Source organism: Grammomys surdaster, unplaced genomic scaffold (genome assembly GCF_004785775.1).
Source record: "Grammomys surdaster isolate TR1022 unplaced genomic scaffold, NIH_TR_1.0 126531, whole genome shotgun sequence".
Taxonomy (NCBI): domain Eukaryota; kingdom Metazoa; phylum Chordata; class Mammalia; order Rodentia; family Muridae; genus Grammomys; species Grammomys surdaster.
The window spans coordinates 5,855,484-5,879,665 of record NW_021621323.1 but is presented as its reverse complement, the minus strand read 5'-3'; the positions used below and the strand labels follow the sequence as shown (position 1 = coordinate 5,879,665).

Below are 24,182 nucleotides of genomic sequence, written 5' to 3'. Positions count from 1 at the left end.
TCACTTTTATCCCATTCTTCTGTTTAGCTGTATCAATTCAATCAATAGCTTGAATCAAGCATCATCAGGAATAACGAATGTCATCATCATACATCCTCCTTGGAATCAGAGAGGATTGATGCTTGCAAGAGGTTACGGTCAGTTAGTGACAGAGTCAGTATTGTTCAAATGCCAAACGTGTTTCCTATATTAATAAGGATTCCATCATAGTTAGATTAATGGATCCCAATTTTATATGAAGGGTGGCTTATTGTTTTGGGGGGAGGGATAAGCTGTTATGGATTTTCTGATTTTGGATGATACTTCACCAAACAGCCACACAAAGGAAACTGAAAAAATGTCTAAAGAAACAAATATTAATTAGATTAAGGCTACAAAGATGGACCCACTAAAACAAACAAGAGAGACTGAGATTTAGCTCAATGCTACAGCATGTGTCTAGCATAAGCAAGATTCTAAATTTTATTTACAGGACCAGTACAATAAATACCTCATTTAAATTTTAAAAAAGACATGAAGTTTAAAACCTGAACAATGCAGACTATGGGTGTTTCATAACATATCCTGTGATTGTGTGTTTTCTGCTATGTTCCTGTTTCATATATTCTAGAAAAACAAAAGTAAAATGTGCTAACATTCTAAATAGTACAGTTGACTAGATCTCATTTGCCTTTCAAGTCTATCCTTTTGGTATTTATTTGCCCTGGAACATGTCCGCAATTGATAAAATTGTGTCATAGTAAGAGGTTACCTATAGCGTAAAAAATAACTAAAATATTATTATCACATTGTGTTAATTTACTATTGAGAAATGGCTTAAGTTATCTTGCTACTAAAGGCATCATGGTATTCTTCCTTTCTTTCTTCTAAGTTCTTTTCATAGTGGAGGAAGATTTTTTATGTATAAGGAAACACTTTAGAAAAGATTAGCCAAATGAGGAAATACCACAATTCTGAGATTATTCAGAAATGTGGAACTCAAAATACAAACAAACAAACAAAAATAGAGGTTCAGAAAATGACTCCAACTGTATCCGTTTTCAAGAATGTAATTAGCTCTGTCATTCTTCCTGGCTGACTGATCAGCATCTGTGAATGTGGTTATCCTGACAGAACTGGAGTCAGAATCCTCTGCCTCCTTGAAGGAGTATCCACTCTATTTATTTGAAGTAATAAAAGTTACTGTGGTATCATGTTGCTGCTACATGGCCTGTTAAGTTAACCTACAAAATATAAAATGTATTATCTTCCTCAGTTTATTGCAGTGATTAGTTGCAGCTATTTTAGGTAGGAAAAGACTGCAAGAATAATAGACTTGAGAGGCACTTCATGGCCCATATATTCTCCTGAAACATGTGGTTTAGTGATGAACATGTCTAACGAGGAAACAAGCTGCTTCTGGCCACTCTAGTCAGATTGTCCTTAATTCTAGAATGTCTTAGGGAATGAAGTCACATTTTTAAATGATGGTATGCTACAGATTACATATATGATACATATATGATTATGGACAAGGCGGCAGGTTTTTATAGTTTAATATGAAAAATCCCTCCAAAATCCAGTTCATGATGGGGTTGAGGTACTTGCATGTTATTTAAATATCACCTACATAAGCATACATCCCCAAATGCTTTTTCATACTCAGGGTCCCTGATGTACTTCCCTTGTTTCCTCTCATTCTCAGACCTCATTTTCCTTAACATACCACTGTCTTCTGATTCTCCTCTTTGTCTCTAGCTCATCCCACTGGCACTCCGATTTGTTGGACCTCGTCACTAAGGACTTAGCCCTAAAAGAGTGTGTGTGCCCTATTCAGTCAGCCTGCTCCCACTACCCTAGTATCACTCTGGCTTTCAGTTCTATTTTAAGCTTCCTTCCCTCTCACTCAAAATGTGACAGACAAGAAAGGATCAGAAGTGTACTTATAGCACCATGGGCACTGTGCGGAAGGAAACAGCAGCAGCTGAGCCTCAGATCTGTGGCAGAAAGAAACCTCCACTAAAGAACTATTTGCCTTTTAATAAAGATTATTATGCAGAAAATAATGTATTTCTATACTAGTGGCTAGTAGCAATGTATCTATAATCAAATATGATCCTGACACACTGCTTTAGAGGAAAATGTAGAAGCAGCATTAGTCGCAGAATTTCTTAGATCGCAGTGTCCTAACAAGCATATATTTAAGACTTAGTACACCACAGCATCTTTGTGATAGGAAACCTATCTGTTACAGAATACAGTTTCGAGGACAGAATCCTGAAGGAATAAAGCCCTGGAAATCTGAGTTCAAATGCTTCAGGTCTTCATCATCAGAGATGAAAATATAGGTCACCTTTTGGATTGTCCCATATGGCTATGCACATACTCCCCTACTCACAACATATCAATTACACAGTATCAACTATTCTCCAAGGCTTGAAATATCCTTTTAAATATATGAAGAGAGAGGGGATATACACACACACACACACACACACACACACACACACACACACACACATATATATATATATATATATATATGGAGGGGTTATTAAGTGTCTGGAAATATCTAAGGGGTAAAAACTCATGCCATGCACTAAATAATTAATGATGAGTAGGACTTGTGAAATAATGAAACTGAAAATAAACACAACAGGAACTTGGATAGATCTTCTGCTTTCCCCCAGCAGAGCAGAAAGAATGTATTCTACTTGGTAACTTCTCAACAGTCTTGTTCTCACTGCCGAAACAGCAAAGATGGCCTGGTTTCTTCTCAAAATTGTAATCCTTTCTAATTTTTTATATGTTATTCAAAAAAAAAAAGAGAATTGCCTTAAGGAACATATTTATTACCCTTTTGGTCTTCAAAAATCTACTTTATGTTTTATTTTTTATACCCTATATGAAATAGATTGTTTGGGGTATTATCTAAACAATCTGAACCTATCTGTACCCCTTTATCAACACTTGCTTTTTTTACTTGAAGCTTGAAGCTTGACATTAGAAAGATATTTCCAATGTTCTTAAACTCTAAAGCAATTGATACTACCCCATTGTTTCAACATGGCAGGGGGTGATAAAATACAGTATAGTCTGTTTCTAAAAAAATAAAAAAATAAAACAAGTGAAAACTACAGTTTTTAAAATTATGGTCTAAATATAATTGAATTACCAAACAAGAAACTTTACATGTTCACTATCTTCCTTGAGTATAAACCACAATTCTGCACCATGTTTTGGTGGCAGATCACACATTTTATGAAGCTCAATTTTTATTGAACATTTGAGTTGTATGTTTGAGAAATTATTATGCTCAACAAAATAATAAGGAAACTAATATGGAGAACAAGAAAAAATATTATATAAGGACCTCAGTCCTCAGATTCATATGACATGGCACCAAAGTACTGAAAATGAGCTAGATAAACACATTTATCTAAAATAATAAAAGAGAGCTGATTACTATCCAACAATCAAAGAAATATTTGCCATTTGCTAAGCAACTGCTATGCATGATATAGACAATTTGCATAAAGAATTGTTTTTAATTATTGTGACATTCCCATAAAATATGTGTTAATCATTTCAGATGTAAAAAGAATTGCATTTAAACCTAGGTAAAACCTTGCTCAGTCAAGTGTGTGCAGATCCCACATTTGAATCGATATGAATAAATACAGGCGTCAGCATAATCATCCCAAACATATGAGTATAAATAGAAGAATTAATTATCACTTAAAATGAATGAGCTTTCATTTTAATGTTAAATAAGGTATAGGGAGGGAAGGAGCTTAATTTGATGAATTGCTTGATATGTCTATTTAAAACAATCAATTCAATGTGTGATCTTAACATGTAAAAATTGGTGGGACAGTATACCTTTTACTTTTGTATTTTTTGAAAGCTGTTATCTTATTATATTTATGACATATTCCAACATATATTTATGACATATTCCAACTTAAGAAAGCAACATTTCAAGTTATTCATGGATCCAAATATAGCGATTATGGTGTTGAGCCCCACAGCAGACAGGTTGGTACCCAGCAGGTAGGGAACGCATAAGGCTATTTGGATGTATACTGTATCTCTGCATGTGTACACTGTGCGCATGTGCCATGGTCCATGTGTGTAAAGCACAGAGGAAAACCGCTGGAGTCTGCTCTCAGCTTCTACCATGTGGGTTCTAGATATTACAAAGGTCAGTAGGTTTGGTAACAAGTGGCTTTACCCTCTGAGGCACTGAACTACCCTCCCTTCCCCCAATATCCATAACATATTCCTTACTTTAGATAGGATTTTCATAAAAGACTAGAGTTTTACTGTGTAGCCCTAGCTGTCCTGTATCTCACTAAGTTGACCAGGCTGGCTATGAATTCAAATTGACCTGCTTGCCTCTATCTCCTTCCTGCTGGGATCAAAAGGCCTATGCTACCATTCCTGTATTTGATTGGAAGTGCTTTTAAGCCTGCAGTAAATATTTTGAGAAAGCAGGTTATTCCTCTTCAAACCGTTTAAAATATTCCACAGCGTTTGAAACTTACTTTCACCTATATTATACAGGAGTTAAACTGGGTCACAACTGGTATTCTGTGAAGAGGGAAAGTGGATCGCGCGCTCATTTTGACCTATTAAATTTCTGCTTGAATTCTGTGGGAACTGCTCCAGTTTCAGACTCTCTGAATCCATCTGCTCTTGGTTCTTCTCACTGTGGATACCTCTGCTTCTTTTCCTAGAAGTGCTAACCACGCATTTTCCCACAGACATGGCGGTATCTCACACAGGAAGTCATGCCTCCTAAATTTCCCAGCTCTCAAATTGCTTAGTCATCAGTTGTCATTCAGGTTTCTCTAGGTAAACGTTTTTGTTTCTCTATTTGTTTGAGACAGGGTTTCATCGTAAGCTCTGGTGCCCTGAAATCGCTTATGTAGCCCAGGCTTGCCCCTTACGATGCCTTGCCTACGATGGGTTGGTACTAACAGCCTGAGCTCTGATGCCCAGCAAAATCTTTTTTTTGAAACAGCTACACACAGCACTATTACACAAGGATCTAAGAATTAAAGAAACATCCACGCCACCCTAATGAGGATCTCACCTGCATGTCCTCTTTTACTCCTCAAACTCAACTTCCAAATGTATGTTACTGTTTCTCTGGATTTTGCTTTTTAATAAATGACTAACAAGGGTTACCCATGATCACGGTGAAGGTAAGTCAGAAGCTGGGTCTGACACAGTCTGCGTCTGGAGGCATCACAGGTGGGCAGTGCTCATTAGCCTGTGTGCAGGAGACAAGTCCCTCTGCTACTCCAGAGTCACCCTAACATCTTGATGCTTTGGCCTCACCTCTTTGGTGATTACACATTACTGAATTATTTCACACTTCAGTGAAAACTGTCCGAAGGGATTTTCTTCTTTAATTCTCAGACCAAGCGACCTAATTGGAGCCTTACTCTAAAGAAATCAAGTTTTGCCTGGTACCAGGATGGGACCAAGGGTTCGCTTAGTAGGATGAACCCAGATTATAGCTGGTGAAAGCTGTGAACCCTCTGAATGCAGAGGGACAGACATAGGCAGTTGTGCTCTATAGAAGTTGTGGCTGCGCACGGAGCACATGGTAAGTAGGGACACATACTGCTTCTAATCTTTAATGTTTTCTGTTTTCACATGGATAGCATAATGAATAAAGCCAACTAAAACTTTTGAAGGTATGGGATGAATCATTTGGACTTTAATGAGTAGCTCTGAAGGAAGGTAAAACAGGTTTTTGGTCTTTTGGTTTGATTTTGGTTTGGTTCGGTTTGGGTTTTTTTTTTTGTGTGTGTGCTATTTTTCTTTTTGTTTCTGTTTGTTTGCTTGTTTTATTTTTCAAGACAGGGTTTCTTTGTGCAGCCATAGCTGTCCTGGAATTTGCTCTATAGACCAGGCTGGCCTTGAACTCAGGCTGGCATTAACAGTTTTTTGTTTTGTTTTTGTTTTTTGTTTTTAATTAAAAACATTTGCTTTAGGATGAAACAGAGACAAGATCCCTTTTTTGACATTATTTAATCACATTTAGTTAAATATAAATCAAAAGACATATTTTAAATCCAACTCCCATTCACTGATTTTTGTCTACTGGTCAGACCATTGCTCCAGTCCTGGTTAATAAACCTTGCCATCTGCCACTGAAGGGCTAACTAGATACATAATGGTGGAGATAATTCTGATGACAGGATGTGTGAATGTGTTCATAAGTACTAATGTCTTCTTGAGTGTCAAAGCATGTTTACCACTTCATACTTCTCGAGACACAGCTCTAGTGAGGAGACACATGGTGGCTGTGGAGTTGATGAGTGAATGACCTTCTTCTGATACTGCTTGTGTGGGAAGTAACTCCTGTGCGGCAGTTTTCTCTTCACAGAAGGGATGCAGTTGAACTAACTGAGCACCCCCCCCTCCCATAACATATTAAGCTAAAGTCAATCTTGTGCTGAGGAAAAAGTCTTACATAATCTCCACTTCATAAACAGGATCAAGAGGTTAGGAGGCCCTGTGAGCCCTTCCTCCTTATGAAAGGCAGGAGTCATTGTCTTGAATTGGGTACCTACTACTGAGTGACCAGCTACCAAGGATAGCTTCAAACTCATGGTTCCATGGGACTTGATTAATCTCTGAGGGTCACAAAATAAAAGCAGTAAACATGAACACAGAAGTGAGATTTGGGGAGGAGGTGACAGGGTCCCTACAAAGGAGGCAGAGGATGAGTCGGGGCCCTATGTGTTGTATACACTTACAAAATTGTAGAAAAACAAAATTAACTAATAAAAAGAGAACTGGATTACTTACAAGACTGCTTGTATTAATGAATTGGGCCTAGGTTAAGTTAAAAATACTACTCACTGTGGTGTGGGGGAGGGGAGACTTTCCTGTCCATAAGGAAGCAGCTGAGGCAAGTACTAAGTACCATATTGAGAAGGACCAAAGAGATGAGGAGAAACACACAGAGGATCAAGAATATTCAGCAAGACATGAAAGCTTCCTCAGTCTACTCACGTTGCTCAAATAACCATGGTCTCTAGACACTCCTGTGAGGTTCAGGGAAACAAAAGGCATCTTCCAACATAATCTATTTAACTCAACTGTTAAACAGAAATTACAAAAGAGGTCTCCTGTTCAAGGTCCAAAAGATGGGTTGTTTCTGCCTATTTGCTTGCAGAGGCTACTTTGCCATAGAACCTGAGCTATAGAGTGGTGACAAAGGGCAGTGTCCAGCATTTAAAATGGTGCAGTGTTCCTACATCACTGGTACCAGTGTGCCCCAGACCATCTTCCATTGTGTTAAAAATACATTCCCCATCTTAACTGAAAAAAAAACCAAACTAACCAACTGTTCACATTTATTAAAAACATATCAACTTTTAATAAAAGCAACTAAAGCAACTAAAGCCAAAATGACCCTACCTGAAATAAATAAATTAGTTAATAAAACAAAATGCTATGTGAAATTTAATTCTGATTAGTAAATTAAACTAATTTCAGGCTATAATTTCTTGCTGTATATCTCACCAGGAATATCTCCTATATTAATATTAATATTCTGGTGGAATTTCTTTACCAAAGCTAACAGTTTTTTAATGCTTATTCTTAGATCCCCAAACTCATTTGAAAATAAAACTAAAAGGAACTCAAAACAACCACCTTAATTGTCACTTGAAAAAATGTAAACTCACTTACATAGTCAACCAGATTGAACTCCTTTTCTTTTTCTCATTTAGGAGCTCCTGGCTCCAGGGAGGTTGTATACAGACTGGCCTGGGGCTGGAGAACGGACAAGGATGCTACAAACCAGGCATTTTGCTCCATGTATATACATTTCAGATGAGATCTAGTGTTAAAGCTGGGTGCAAAGTGATTTTCAAAAGGCCCGGGCACTTCTTGGAGCACTCAGGGAAAGTTCTAGCTCTGCTGAAGTTGCACACGCAGGGCTTGGAAGCTGCTGGGATAGGAAGTGCACTCACACCTGCTGGATTAAGGACTCCATCGGATCAGCACAAGGCTGAAAAGTCCTTCAGATTTACAGTGGTGAGAAAAGTAGAGAAGCCCCGTTTAAAGTCACCCTGGTCTTGGTGGCTCCCAGGACAAACTGTCTATTGGTGGCCCTTAGTCTCAGAAGGACTCCAGGGTCACCTTGTACCCTCCCCCCAAATCCCTGACAAACATGAGACCACCCACCTGGAGGCACTAGGTCAACCTGGAACAGGTCGGGGCTGCTGCCCCTAGTGCCAGAAGTCGCAGGAAGCATTGCAGGAGGTTGAAGCCTGGGAACTGCAGTGGCCAGCCCTGGCTGCAAGTTCCCCTGCAGACCTTGAGCTCTGCTGGTCTGTGGCCCTGCTGCTTGCTTCCTACCCTGGGGACTGTGGCCCGAGGTTGCCGGAAATGCAGCCCAGGGGCTCATGCCACAAAGTTAGGGCTAGGCCTTGCTGGGGGAAGTGAAATTGCTCGGGAGCTTGCTCTTGCTTAGTTTCAGAGAGCTGTCTTAGGTTCTCATCTGACACGCTCTTCTCCCAGGCTATCTCAGGTGACCTGGAGCTTGTAGCCTTTCTTATTCTATTCTGTATTTCTCTGTTACTCTAACTCTTTCTCCTGCAAGACTGGGACATGGAAAGTAGACTTCTATAAAAGGAATTACTTGACAGAGGGACAAGTAGAGATATAGGGACAGAGATGTAAAGGTATGCAATTTTAATATTTCGTCTTACCCAGGCTCCTGGCTAAGTCCATGTGCTATAGAGTGGTTTTCATTCCCACATGAAAAGTTTTCCCCAGTTCTGCTCTAATTTTGAAATGGGCCAGGTCAGAGTATGTGTACACAGGTTTCTAAATAGTCCATGCCCTTCTCCTCAAACATGAATTATGGCTATTTTTTTACTTGTTTGAAAGAAGGAGAAATACTCAGAGTTATCCCAGAGCCTAACAGTAAGCAAATATCAAAAATCACTAGACTACAACCTTACCAAAGTTGGAGATAATTTGATGATCAAACTGAAAGTAGGGGAGTAACACCTAGTTCCCACGCACCATTTTTCCTTCTTCGAAAAGAACCAGGAAGTTCTGCTTTCGAGTGTTTTTGGAATACTATGACTATCAAGTGTCAAAGAAAGTCATTAACTTCCCCCACAGGCTGGACACAATTCATGATGTGAAATGTGGGAAAGTTTTGAAAAGCATTAGCTACTTTACCACCTACACGATACTTTCTTATTTCGTCATTTTGTGTTACTCTTCCAAATTTGACACAATAAAGCAGACAATGTAAGCCAGTACATGAAGTGATACCCTGATGAGTGCCTGGCTGCTTATGAAGGATGGCTAACCCAGATACTTCCGCAGAGTTTACAGGGACGTGATGCAACTCTGGTCAATATTTTCAGAAATACAATACTCAGGAAATATTGAGTCTTCATAGGGGAGAAAGAAGGGTGTGATGTACTCAAAGGAAGCTTAGTGAATATTTAAGCAATGGTGTTGGAAGGAAGGAGGGGAGAGGCAAAGGATATATGTAAGCCTGGGTGTGGGTATCTCCTAAGAGAATCACCATAAACTTCTTAAGTGAGCTTACTGGGAAAATAATCTTCTTTGGCACGTGTTCTACTGCATGTATTTCTAACTGCAACTTTGGCCAATTTAAAGTACTAGTGTTTTTCTGCATAATTAAGTGTCCAAGTCTTCAAAAGCATGTGTTTATGCATGTGGGACACAATGCAGAGCTCACTAGTTTAATTAAAGTCTTATTTCTAGGGCTGCTTCTGATGGCTCTGGTTTTTGTTGTTGATGGTGATATCATCATTTAAAAAATCCCACATGCTAATCACTTTATGCAAGTTTGACAATGTTAATGGCAGTTGAACTCAAAACAGTGGTGCTTTAACCCCATTAAACAAATGAGGAATTTGGGTTTTAAAACTCTTAAAGTACAAAGTTTTCAGTCTTTTCTCAGAAGAACACTGAAGGCCATTCTTGAAGATTGCATAGATACCATATACAAATATATGTTATATAATTATGTATAATAGTAGCCCCTTCTTGCTCATGAGAATAAATTATGAAATCTCTATTAAAACCATAGAGAATACCAACCACATTGTATATTTACTGTGTTTTACATATACCTACCTACAAAAATTAGGCTCATAAATTATTAAAAATACCACCTAGTAATTATATAGAAGGACTATAATAATACATTTTTCTTTTGATATTTTCTATTGTGCTAGTATGCCCAGAGAGAAGGAAACTAGTTAGGGAGAACCAGTGTATTTTAAATTTGCTCATGTTTTCTATCTACTTCCCTGCAGAGATTTAGTCCTAAAAAATGTACAATTTGTCCTAGTTTTAGCACACACACATACACACACACACACACACACACACACACACACAAATCTCACCCATATTCTAACTTTGCCAACACATTTACAGAAACACCTTTTAGGGTGAGAAAGTTTTTACTCCTTCTGGTCTAATATCAAAGTAATTAAACATGATACCCATCCCATCCCCAACACTGTTTCCTTAAAGAAAGACAACTGTCTGAAAGGTTGGCTTATCACTTGTTTCACATTTATTCAGGGAAGAAAGAGGCACTTAGTAACTGTCACAGTCAGAGGCCTTTTCAGGTTAGAATGCCACCAGCAGTGTGTAATTGCAAGTTTCTGATTTTTACCTAGGCTGTACAATGACAAAAGTGCCCGGCACAGTTGGTTCCTTGTTTCTCAATACATCAAACACCTGGATCCATTGACTTCTTCCCTTGCAGCAAATTCTTTCCTCTAGCAGGAAATAGACGGCCTCAAGATCATCACTCCCAGTCTCTGGAGATTACAAGGGCCTCACACTGACACTGTGCTGCACTGATTGGATGGCTGGAGGTGCTCGCAGTTGCCCCGTAGCAGTTGCCATGGCTCATTCCCCGTGCCCTTTACAGAATGGATGCTTTCGGTCATGCTGTTGAGCTTATTTCTACTTGCAGATCCCCTGCACTTAAAACAGAGCCAGTTCCTTCTTAAAGCAACAGCTTGTTGTAAAAGTGAAATCTTTTGGATCTTCCTGGCTGTTCGTTAATTGCAGAATGTTCTTCTTCAGGAACAAGTCTGGAGTTTTAGACTTTAGATTATTCATCTGAGCACCATTGTCTTTCTTGTTATCTAGGTCAAAACTAGAATGTCAGGAAAGTGAAGAAATTTTCTAACAGCAACATATTTTGTCATTAGTGAATTGCTTTCTTCCTTCCTTAACTTTTCTCCCATTTAACAGAGTTTTGTAATACTCATCTGAGAAATAATTCCCAAGTACATTCTATATAAAATCCTTGATTTTATACAGATATTCCTTACATAACATATAGAATTAAAGTTAGCAATGTGACATGGAAATATAATCCAGGATTAAGGAGGTAGAATGTAATCAGTCATGACAGGCAGAGTTAGGAGATGCAATAAGGAAACAGACTGGAGTGATGTAGTCTGAAGAGGGAAGAAGCAGACATAGAGTATAGAATACAGGAGACCTGGGAAAAGGCAGGAACACGGACTGTTACCGAAGCTCCCTGAAGGAACTCATCTCTTCCCATACTGCTTTTTCTTTTAGCTCAATAGGACTGATTTTCTATTGTAATCTCCAGATATAAACTTTTAAAAATTTCCATGTTGGTTTTGGGACACTACATTGGGTAATTTCTACAGTAGATACAGAATCGGCAGAGAGGGCAATGAATTAAGGGTTAGGAAGACACATTAATAAGGAAAACCTGCCAACATTTTTTTTTCAAAATAAGCATATGTTTATATGTTCAGTTTCCTTGGTGGTTGATTTACCCTATGGAGTATCTCTGTCTCCACTGTGCTCTAGTGGACATAGTGCTAGCCTTCTCTTTTCAGATACATCAAGAATGGCTCGTGGAATAACCATATTTCTGTTTTTACTGTGACTCATACCATTTCTGCCCATCAACCCAAAGCCCTGATTAGACACTGAGTGAAAGTAAGATTGCCAGAAAGATGCTTGATGAGTAGGACAAAGGTTTATCAATCAATTAAATCAAATATTTCAATGTCAAGAATTCTCTGGATCTCCTTGGGTTCTTCTGGTTTGATTTGTGAGCTGTGGTAATTTGCTTACACTCTATCCCCTAAATTACTGATTAAATTCAACTTTCAGTCCCCCTTCCTATAGCCAATAGAATAATGTATTCCTTAGCATCTTAAATAACCATGAAGTGTTGTAATTCATCATAATGTGTGTACTATTTATTTAATAATTTACACACACACACATACACACCATGGATGGGGGATATAACCCTTACATGAATTTATTATTTTATTATGAATTTATAAAAATATACTTCAGGAAAACATCTTTTGTTTTGTTTTCATTTCTATGTCAAGCATATCTTTAATGAAAGTCAGTGCTTATGCAAACCCCTTTGTCCCTTCAAATGGGATACTGTCAAAGGAAATGGGTTTCTAATTATTGGACCCTATTATCTCCAGTCCATCATAAGACTGATAATCAAAACATTGTTTTTATTATTTATCAATTAATTTAAAAAATATTTACTATATGTGAGATATAATAGTTGTTCACATGGAAGGATATGGCTTTTATTCCCTGCCCCCTCCAAAGGTATTTTTCATTCATTCTCTTTCAGTTTTTTTGTGGAGAATTCTGCTCAAAACTATTACATGATTGTACATTATTAAACATATTTTAAGAAGATTGGGATGTTCTAGAATTTTCTTATGTGCAATATGACTATCCAAGGAGATTTTATTTCAAATAATTAAGAATAAAGAAATGCTGGACTTGAGAATGTTTGAAGAAGGAGAAGTAGCTGGGTAAGAGCTTCAACAGGAAGCAAAGCAAAGATAATATGCTTTGGTCAGTGGTGTAACTAGCTATGATTGTGTGTGTGTGTGTGTGTGCGCGCGCGTGTGTGTGTGTGTGTGTGTGTGTGTGTGCAGGGGTGGATGGTCCTTCCTAGATCCATGACTATGACCCTTGACATGAGCTAAGAAAAGGAAGGAAGTACCTCTCTTGAGTCAACCCTGAACAGCCTAGGCTTGGCATGCACATCAGATGTGGTCCAGGTCCACACTTCTCTGAACTAATACTTGTCTTTTCTTTTAAGATGCCTGAGGAAGTATGCAATATAGAGGAAGAGGTGGAGACCTTTGCCTTTCAGGCAGAAATTACTCAACTCATATCTCTTATTATCAATAATTTATATTCAAACAAGGAACATTTCCTTTGAGGGTTGATCTCTAATGTTTCTGATGCCTTAGACAAGATTCACTTTGAAAGCATCACAGACCCTTCCAAGTTAGACAAGGTTAAAGATGAAAATTGACCTTACCCTAACCCTCAGGAGCACATGTTGACTTTGATAGACACAGCCATAGGCATGACCAAAGCTGACCTCATACAGAACGCAGGAATCATTTTTATATCTAGCACAAAAGCATTCATGGAGGCCCTTCATGATGGTCCAGTCATCTCTGTAATTGGAAATTAGAAAATTTGATTCTATTTAGTCTGTCTAGTGGCAGGGAGAGAGGCTGTGATCACAGAGTATAATGATGATGAGCAGAATGCCTGGACATCTTCTGCTGGTAGATCTTTCAGTTTGTGCAGACCATGGTGAACCCATTGGCCTAGGGACCAAAGTGATCATTCACCTTAAAGACCAGACAGAATACTTAGAGGAGTGGAGAGTCAAAGAAGTGGTGAAGAAGCACTCAAAATTCATAGGCTATTTCATCACCATCTATTTAGAGAAGGAATGAGAGATTAGCAATGATGAAGCAGGGAGAGAGAAAGAGGAAAAAGATAAGGATGATGAGAAGAAGCCTAAGGATAAAGATATGGGATCAGATGAGGATGACAGTGACAAAGTTAAGAAAAAGAAATAAAGAAGATTACAGAGAAACACAATAATTAGAAAGAGCTTAATAAGACTAAGTCTATGTCTTAGGGTTTTATTGCTGTGAAGTGGTACCATGACCACTGCAACTCTTACAAAGGAATTTCAGAGGTTTTTATCACTGCAGAAAACACTGTGGTATGAAGGTAAATGTGGTGCTAGAGAGACCTGAGAGTTCTACATCTTGATCCATAGGCATCAGGAGACTGTGTGCCACACTGGGCATAGCTTGAACATAGAAAACCTTAAATGTCACTTCCACAGTAACACTTCCTCCAACAAGGCTATACTTTGTAATAATGGCACTCTTTGTGAGCCAAGGATTGAAACACATGACTCTATGGGTACTATTCCTATTCAAACCATCACAGTCTATTTGGTTAAGAAATACTAATGATATCACTTAAGAGGAATATGGTGAATTCTATAAAAGTCTCACTAATGATTGGTAAGACCACTGGGCAGTCAAGTACTTCTCTGCAGAAAGTCATTTGGAGCTAAGGGTATTATTTTTCATTCCCTGCTGAGCTCCCATTGACCTTTTTTAGAACAAGAAGATGAAGAACAATATCAAACTGTACTTTCTGTCATGTACTTATCATGGACATCTGTGATAAGTGATACTTGAGTACTTCATCTGTGGTGTGTTTAACTCTAAGAGTATGCCCCTGAACATCTAAAAAGAAATGTTCTAACAGAGAAAGACCCTGAAAGTCATCCATTAAAAACATTGTGAAGAAGGGCCTTGAGCTCTTCTCTGAGTTGGCTGAAGACAAAGAGAACTATAAGAAATTTTATGAGGTATTCTCCAAAAATTGAAAGCCTAGAGTGCATGTAAATTCTATTAACCATCAGAACATCTCTGAGCCTTTCCACTATCACACCTCTCTGTCTGGAGATGAGATTACTCATGTGAAGAAAATATGGAAGTCTATCTGCTATATCATTGGTGAGAGGAAAGAGCAGGTGGCCAACTCTGTTTTTACAGCATGTGCAGAAGCAGGAGTTTGAGGTGGTGTATATCACTGAACTTATTAAGGAATACTGTATGCAACAGCTCAAGAAATTTGACAGACAAAGATTGGTCTTGGTGACTAAGGTAGACCGGGAGCTATGAGAGGATGAGGAAGCAAAGAAGAAATAGAAGAGATCAAGCTGAAGTTTGAGACTCTCTGCAAGCTCATGAAGGAGATCTTGGATAAGAAGGTTGAAATGGAGATAATCTCCAAGAGCCTCATGTCTTCACCCTGCTGCATTGTGACAAGGACCTATGACTGGACAACCAAAATGAAGCCGAATCTGAAGGCCAAGGCACTTCAAGTTTACACTACAACGGGCTATATGATGGCCAAATACCACCTAGAGATCAATCCTGACCACCCCATTGTGGAGACCCTGTGGCAAAAGACTGATGCAGACAAAAATGTCCTGTCAAGGACCTGGTGGTGCTGCTGTTTGAAACTGCTCTCCTCTCCTCTGGTTTCTAATTTGAGGATCCCCAGTCCCACTCCAACTGCATCTACCACATGATCAAACTAGGCCGCCGTGGTGGGTCCCCACATCAGGGAGGGAGATCCTACGGTTCCAGCGGCCTGAGGGCCTTGGCAGCGGCAGGCCCCAGTAACACGAGGAAGTCCTTGGTTCCAAAAAGGTTTATTGACATGACGGATAATAGATGGATCTAGGCGTATCCCCCAAAAACTCAGGGCCGTCCCGAGTTATATAGGGAGGGAGAAAGGGGGAGGATTAGGGGAGGATCTGGGGGGAGGAATGTTTAATTTGCTCTGCCCTCTGGCCTTCATTAGTATGTAAATCTCTAAGGCCTGAGGCCTATCGCCTGGGTGACTCTATGGAGATCTGTGACTGTTTTTCAGGATCTTAGGTGATGGGAGGGACCGAACTCCTGCCGGTTCTCATGAGGAATTCCACAGAGAATCTCGGGGTTCTAAGTACCTGCTCAACCATGACCCAGGATACCCTTATACAGTCCCACAGGCTTGGGCTCTGAGAAGATGGGGTAACAGTTTAGGAGTCCGGTGCTGCCATGTCTGATGGGATTCCCCTCACACTTGAGGATGATGAGGATACATCTTGCATGGAAGAAGTAGACTAGAGAGCCCCTAGGAAGCCCATGTCCTTTATACACTTTCCCTTGGCTTCCCCCAGAGCCTGTCTAGACTTGAACTTCTTGGCTCTATGCTCATGTTGACAGGATCTCTATCCAGTTTGTGCCTAAGGCAGGCAAATCCCCTCCTACAGGATAGCAGGGTTGGGTATTATGTTTTATGGGTTCTGTTTGTTTTATTTTATTCTGAAATTAAAAGTAAAGAAAAAAAGGAAAAAAGAGTATAGAAGAGAATGTTTTCAATATCTACAATACACTAGGAAAGGGTAGTAAGTAGCCTACTGACTGTTTAGAGAAGAAAATTGAGAGCTTGCTTTGAGAATGAAGCCCAGACCACTTTAAACTATTACCAGAAAAGTAAGTTCTTTTAGTCAAAAACAGAATCACTCATTCAAGAAAAAACAGCATATGACTCCTTGCCCAAGAGTTGAAAACAAGGAGGCACGTGGCAAAAGTAAAATTGTAATTGTAAAATTGTCATTAAGATTTTGCATAAAACCAATGGTAAGAGAACACTATCTCTTATAGACCCTGTGAAAGTTTCTTTGCTGAATCTTTGCATTAACCACCCTGAGAGGGATTGAGTGTGTAGTATCAATTCATGGCTTTGAAGATGGCACTCATGAAGGACCCACACTGCCCTAGTCAATCATCTGTGAGATTTCAGGATAATGGGCTCTTTATTCCTTAGTTCTTCATTGCTACAATGAAAGGCTTGAATCTATATCGAGATAAGGTTGGCACAAGGTTTAGTAGGTAGTTTTAGAGGGTCAAATACCAAATAGCACAGGTCCATCTTTGGCAAGGGTACACCTTTCTGTATGTCATTATGAAAATCATGGTGGGAACATGCACGAAAAGAAGTTCAATTGTTAAGATAGACAGACAGTCAGAACAAGAGACCAAGAAAATGTCATCAATCCCTTAGCAGGAAATAGTCCTGTGACCTAAGACCCTGGCAGCAGGCCTTTTAAAGGTCAGGCTAACTCTTGACATTCCTATGCTAGAGATCAAGCTGCTAGTACATTAGACCTGGTGCTTCTACTCAAGACATAGCAAGCTCTCAGTTGCCCAGGCTCTACATCCATGGCAAATGTAAGGTACAGTTCATTGGCCCTGAGTCTTTGCAGAATATTGAGAAATCTCAGACCATCATTAATGAAACAAATATATATTTTTTTATTTATGAAGTTTCCTTGGTGGGGATACCATGTATGTTCTTGAATAAACTACTGAATATATTACTGAATATATTCAGTAATATATTCTTGAATATATTACTGAAAAGCAGTTTCTTTTTGGATCTAAGACAAACACAAGAGAAAAAGAAATTTAAAAGTGGATTGAAGAATAACTGAGAGTTTAATACATACATGTAAGTACCTCATACATAGTAGCTCAATAGACACATAAACTTGAGTCTGGGAACATTATTGACAAGAGAGTAAGGACACAGGGTAAATATGAGATATTGTAGAAAGAAAGGATATGATAAATTTGTCTGATGTCTACAAATATGAGCAGAGAGTTGTTTCAAAAATGTTATACTTGGCATTTAAATCCCTGGGTATCAATGGAAATAATTTATATGAATTTTAATACACTACTTTACTACTGACAAAATTTGGAGAAATATTAAAAGCAGTATTGATAAATAATAATTATTATTTTATTATAATAAAAATAAATTTTTATTATAAATAAAAACATTTTATTTATTAAATAGAAATTTTATTATAATAAAATTTCCTGAGACTGTACTAGGAGGATTGAGATTAGGGGGTCAGTCTATCTTAAAACCCTTGAGATTTTGAAATTTCTCAAGGAAACATGCTGTATGGAAAAATAATGCAAGTTAAAGATACTTTTACAGCCTATGTGTGATTCCATTCACGTGAAGTGTCCTCTTAGGGCAAATCTTTAAAGATAGAAAGCAGATGGGTGATTATCCAGGGCTGAGGATGAAGGATACATAGAGAGTGATCCACTAGAGAAGACTTCTTTGTGGAGAGGGTAATGGAAATTGTGTCAATTAGACAAAAATGATGATTGTAGACCCCCTAAGCACATATTAATATCCACTTCAGAATGATTTTTATGATATGTAAATTAAATCTTAGTAAAACTGTTACAAAAACCCACAACCAATCAAAAGGTAGAATTGGGGAGCTCTGATCCTCAATAAGGCACCTACAAGACAACTCCTGCACCTAAGGCATGATCATTGTGGAAGAGGAGCTGAAAGCCTTCTATGAGCCAGAAGACAATTGCTTTACTGTGTGATCATCTTGTAGGAATGTCAGAAGCTACAGGCATGAAATCTCAGCGTCATAGCTGCCTAAGAATGAGCTGAACAAAAACTATAGCAATAGACATGCTAATGTGAAAGAGGAAAACCTCACAAGGCCTCTACCCTACACAAAGAACCTCAGGCAACTAAGGAGTAATGAAAGTAGAAGAAAGTTTCTTCTCCACGCAAGAACATACCAACTGGTTATCTAAGACTCAATAGTCAGTCCTGAAAGTATACATATGAGTAATATTATACAGACTTATCAGGGTATATTTATATATAGGAATATCTAAAGTAATTGATACAGAAAGGCATTTATTGACCTAGGCTGATTTTAGAACCAATCTTTTCAGTTGGGCAAGTAAAATACAAAGATTTCATTAGCTATCATAGGACCAAAATTTCAAAGCTCAATATTTGAAGAAAATCATTTTTAAGCAAAATGTGATGTTATTCTTAGAAAGAGAGAATGGGTGTGGATCAATGAAGAACATAGATGCCAGGGGCTAAGCAGATAGCACAGTAGAAAAAGGACTTGTCGAGCAAGCATGGGGACCCAAATCCCCAGAAGCCACATAAATGCCAGTTAACCTGCCTGTTCTTCTATAGTTTCAACCTCAGAGATTAGAGATGCAATTCCAAGAGCAAGGTTCCTAGTGAGATGAGACATGATGGTGAGCTCTGGGTTTGATTGACAGCCTCTGCCTAAATTAATAAGGTAGATGGGCAATAGACAGTGATTCCTAAACTTCCAGCTTTCCCTTGTAAAACTCACATATACATGTGCCCACACATATACAAATTAACACTACTGGAAATTGGAAAAAGAAAAATAATAAAAATTAAAACAAAATTGATGTCAGGAGGCTAGAAACATGGGTCAGAGAGTATTGATATTTGTCACAAAGTCTGATGTCCTGAATGTGATCTGCAAGATCCACACACTGAAAGGAGAGAACTAAGTCCAACTTTTCCTCTTACTTCTATATGCACTACCACTCAATTGCATGTACACACAACATACATACACAGAAATATATATATCAATGTAATTAATATTATGAGATAAATGTCAAATCGCAGACATAAGCTAGAAAATAAATTTCTATCAGTGATCAATCATCAGTGTGATACCCGTATATAAAGAATAAATAGATCTTAATTTCTCATATCTAGAAATCAGAGAAGGCTAAATACAAGGGCTAAGCCTTGAATATCATGATTACCATAGCTCTATTCTCTTTTAACCTCCAATAATGAGAGATTGAAAACTAAGCTTGTTCTGGATCCCAAAACTTGGAATGGTAATCTATACACTCTAGATGCTGGCACATGTGGAAAAAAAAAAGGCGGGGGAGGGAGGTGAGTCTCTAGATTCTTCCAAATTCTCTGTGCCCCATATCACTTCTGATTAAATGTCACTCCTCTCCTCCCATCTTGAATGACATCAAGGCATAAGTTTATAACTTACACAAACACCTACACCTTTATCCCTGGTGTCCAGTCTCTTCTAGCTTCAATGTGGCAAGGAAAAGAAGAGCCAGGATTACCTTAAGGAAAGGGTTCTGTAAATCGAAGAAACAAAAGGCCTGGTTAGCATAGTCCATAAGCTCTGGAAAAATATTAAGTGGGAATATGTTCTGAAAGAGATAGATCACATTAAGAGAAACAGAAAGTTGAACAAGAGAGAGTTTATCCAACTGGTGGCTTTCCTAGGACATGCCCTGTCTGGCGATGTAGACAGTGGCAACACATTGCACAGGAGGTACTACCCTGGAGCCTAAAAAAGTTGAAGTCCCTTTTTACACAAAGCAGAGCTACTATGATGAATCATAAAATAAAAAGAAAGAAAGTTTAGATGGGATTTGTTAAGGTATATCATAGAAGATGAAAACTAGTGTGGTAACTGCATTTTATGAGACACTGTATCATTAGAATTTAACCTCAAAAGATGTGCAGATAGGAATGGAAACATACACATGCCTTTCATATTAATTTGACCCAGAATTTTGCATTTTCTAATTCTCTCCCTGTTATCTTTAGTTTATCTGTAGACTGTGGTCACTAGCCTGTCTGTAATCATTCTGTTCTTTGAATCTGTGCCCTATCAGTTATGCCTATCCTTCTATAGTCTGTTCTCTGTATTTGTTGAATGGCATAGAAAGCATGGCACAGGCAAGGATAAATGATTCTTAACAAAATTTTTAAACAGACTTTTACAAGAAAAGAAATATTACTGACCCCAAATGAGTCACAATTAACACTCAGTGCTGAAGACTTTAGCAACTTTTTTCCGTATTTGCAACATTTAAGGTGGCTCGTTACTTCCAACCTGTTGGCTGCTTTTAGAAAATGATTATCATAGCACATATACATACATACATTATTCTGGGTCATGTGCATGAGACAAATACATACACACATTATTCTGGGTCATGTACATAAATTAAATGTAAAGTTATGCATTAACTTAGGTTGTAAATGATGCATGAGAAATACGAAGCTCTGTAAGATTATTCTCTTAAAAGCAGGTTAAATATCAACAATCTGAGTATACAGTAGTTGTCTTAGGGTTAGTACATTAAGTAAAGTTAAGACAGGAACTCAGTAGCACAGAATCCTGGGGGCAGGAGTTGATACAGAAGCCATGCTTATTGGCTTATTCTTTATGGCTTGTTCAACTTTCTTATAGAGCCCAAGACCAACAGCCCAGAGGCAGTAACACCAACAACGGGCTAAGCCCATATATCTCAATGACTGATGAATAAAATGCTTGAGGCTTGCCAACAGACCCATCTTACAGAGACATTTCTTAGTTGAGGTTTTCCCTCTCACATGACTATAGCTTATGTCAAGTTGACATAAAACTAGCCATCATGATAGGATAGCAGGCTAAGTCTATTAGTCCTAAATAATCCCAAGGCATATTAATTAACTTTTAACTTTACAGTAAGGCCTATACAGTTAAGTTTTTTTTTTTATTATCAGGACAAGAAAGACTACCACAGCAAGAAGACAATTGGAATTCAGAAGCGTAGGTAGGTAGTCTATAATCCAGGGTTCTCTATAACAAGGATCCTGGATACCAAATGGAATAAGAGCTCAATGTAATCAACCCACCACTTAAGCCAAGAGAAACAAAATGGGGATAGTTCCTACTAAGGCCAGCATTGGCATGATAGCAAAGCATCATGTAGAGGTAGCCGTGGATGGTAGGAAATGAAAACACAGTGCTTCACACAAGATTACTAGACAGTTGACAAAGGAAACAGTCCTATCTGCATATGCTCCTACTACACTACATGAAAATCATGTTTGAATTTTAGCTATTTTCAAGATCTGGACGCTACAAACTTAAGAAGATTCCTAGCAGAAAGAAGCAGCTTTATCACATCAGGTATACATGGTCATGATTTGTTTAGCAATTTACCCAAATTGTCCTGTGACCAATTGAAAAGGCTTGTATACCGAGATTCCTGGGCATTTTGTCAAGTTCATATTAAGTAGGATGGATGTTTATAAGAAAAACAGGATTTCCTTGGATATAAGAGTAGATTTTATTTCACATGTCAGAAGAAGCAGAATTCAAATATGTTTCCCAGCACCGTCAGAACTACTATGAACGCAGGCTGGTGCTCCTCACAGATGTACCTAGTTAATGATTCTGTTCATATATGATTGGTGTATGTTGGATTGTAGAGGAAGGTAGGGGACAGGTGACTTGACTCTTAGAGCACAGTGTTCTATATCAGTGGAAATGCATATATGACTAAATTTAACTAATGGCACAGACAGAAGTGCCACAGGAAGCTTTCACACAGACTTGGATGTTAAGGTTTTCACTTGTAACTCCCTCTTGGAACCTGGACTTATTGCTACTTACAGAGGTACAGCCATCTGGACAGGCCACATGAACTAAGAGAATCTCGTTATGTTCCCATCTATTCATTCCATCCCAGCTAAAGAACGAGGCATACCTATAAAGTCATTTTCAATTTTAAAGAAATAGACACCATGTGGGGAAAAAAAGACACTCAGCAGGGCATAGCTCAGAAATACATCTGGATGCTGGGAAGATGGTTCATCTGTAAATTGCTTGCAATGCAAGTAGGAGGATCTGAGTCCAGCTCTCCAACATCCATGAAAAATGGGACTCTGTGCTACTATATATTTACAGTCTTAGCTCTGGGCAGGTTGGAGACAGAGACTCCCTGGAGCACATTGATTTACCAGCCTACCTGAGTCAGAGTACTTTAGGTTCACTGAGAAACCTTGACTTCCAAAAAAAAGTGACAAGCGATTGGAGAAGATATCTGGTATCAAATTCTAGCCTCTACACACATGTACACATACATGAATGCACGAACATACATTCATACACACTCATAAACACACACACGTGGAACACATACATATAACACACACACAGGAACAAAACCATATCTTCCTTTGTTTGGTTTCTGTTGCTGTGATAAAAACTGACCAAAATCAACTATGGGAAGGAAAGAGCTAATTGGCTTACCAATTCACATTACGGTCTATCACCAAGAGAAGCCAGGACAGTAGCTCAAAACAGGTACCAGCAGGCAGCAAAGCAGAGATCATAGGGGAATGCTGCTTACTAGTTCATTTCCAGGCTCCTGTTTATATAGCCCAGGCTTTAATGCCTAGGTATTGCTCCTACAACAATTAGCAATTAAGCAAATACCCAACAGATGTGCCACAGGCAAATCTGGTAGGGGCAATTCCTTACATCTTTTCTCTTCTCAGATGAATCTAGGTTTGTGTCAACTTCACAGCATAAGCTGACTGTAAGATCATCTGACCAGAGTTCAGAACCCTGTAGATTTGGGATCACTCCTTGCTGTGTGAGAGGTGTGTGTGTGTGTGTGTGTGTGTGTGTGTGTGTGTGTGTGTGTGTGTTTATATGCACATGTGCAGAAGCCAGTATGGATTGTCTTCTCCTAGTGCTCTGCATCTTAATTTTTTAATAATATTTGTATTATTTGGAAATTTCACATCATTAACCTTGAGCACACTCACTTTCTAGTCCTCCCAAGTCTGTTCCCCAACTCTTGAGATCAAGAAAAAGAAGGAGGAGAAGGAGGAGGAGGAGGAGGAGGAGGAGGAGGAGGAGGAGGAGGAGGAGGAGGAGGAGGAGCAGAGGAAGAGGGAAAGGGGAAAGAGGAGGGGAGGGGAAGCAGGATGAGGAGGAGAAACATGTCCAATTAATGTTGCCCATATATTCACTGGAGCATTTTCAAACTCTTGGTGGGTAGCCACTTGCAGGAAACCGAGCCCTTCCCCACCAGCACTTTCACAAGAAACCATCAATAGTGAAGAGCTACACTTCAGCATCTTTATCATATTTTAAAGAGTTCTTTTCAATGGCTTTCTGTCTAGGCTGTTTCTTTTTGGGGAGGGCTGGGTGATGGTAGGGATTGTCACAGAAGGCTTCTGTGTCTCTCTTTTTTAACTGTGAGTCTACAGTCATGAATGCAATGGCAGAAGTAGCTTCCTTGTCTTTTAGAGTCAATGGGAGCTCCAGGTTTACACATGGTTTCTGGTGACAGCAGGGAAAACATATATCCATGCAGACAGTAGCATCAGCAGATGGCATGGATCTCAGCATGGTTTTCAGTGGCAGTACAGACCACAAGCATCAACACATGCCTTTGTCCTTACACTGGCCAAGGACACCATCATAACATTCAACGGCAACACCTCCCACAGACATCAACATGGCTTCAAGTTGCAGTGGGACCACAAACCTTGAATCAATCTTCCTTCCTTCCTTCCTTCCTTCCTTCCTTCCTTCCTTC

General features: G+C 38.8%; 1 protein-coding gene and 1 pseudogene across 1 annotated transcript in view; one reads left to right on the top strand and one right to left on the bottom strand.

Annotated features, from left to right (window-relative positions):
* The window catches only part of Bank1 (B cell scaffold protein with ankyrin repeats 1), a 246,458-nt gene extending 238,104 nt beyond the window's left edge, over positions 1-8,354 (bottom strand). The window contains exon 1 of the mRNA XM_028760512.1: positions 8,194-8,354. Coding sequence (XP_028616345.1) covers positions 8,194-8,263 — 70 coding nt within the window. The 5' untranslated portion in view covers positions 8,264-8,354. The remainder of the gene's footprint in view (positions 1-8,193) is intronic.
* A 4,796-nt stretch (positions 8,355-13,150) lies between these two features.
* Positions 13,151-16,055, top strand: LOC114614815 (annotated as a pseudogene).
* The last annotated feature ends 8,127 nt before the right edge of the window (positions 16,056-24,182 follow it).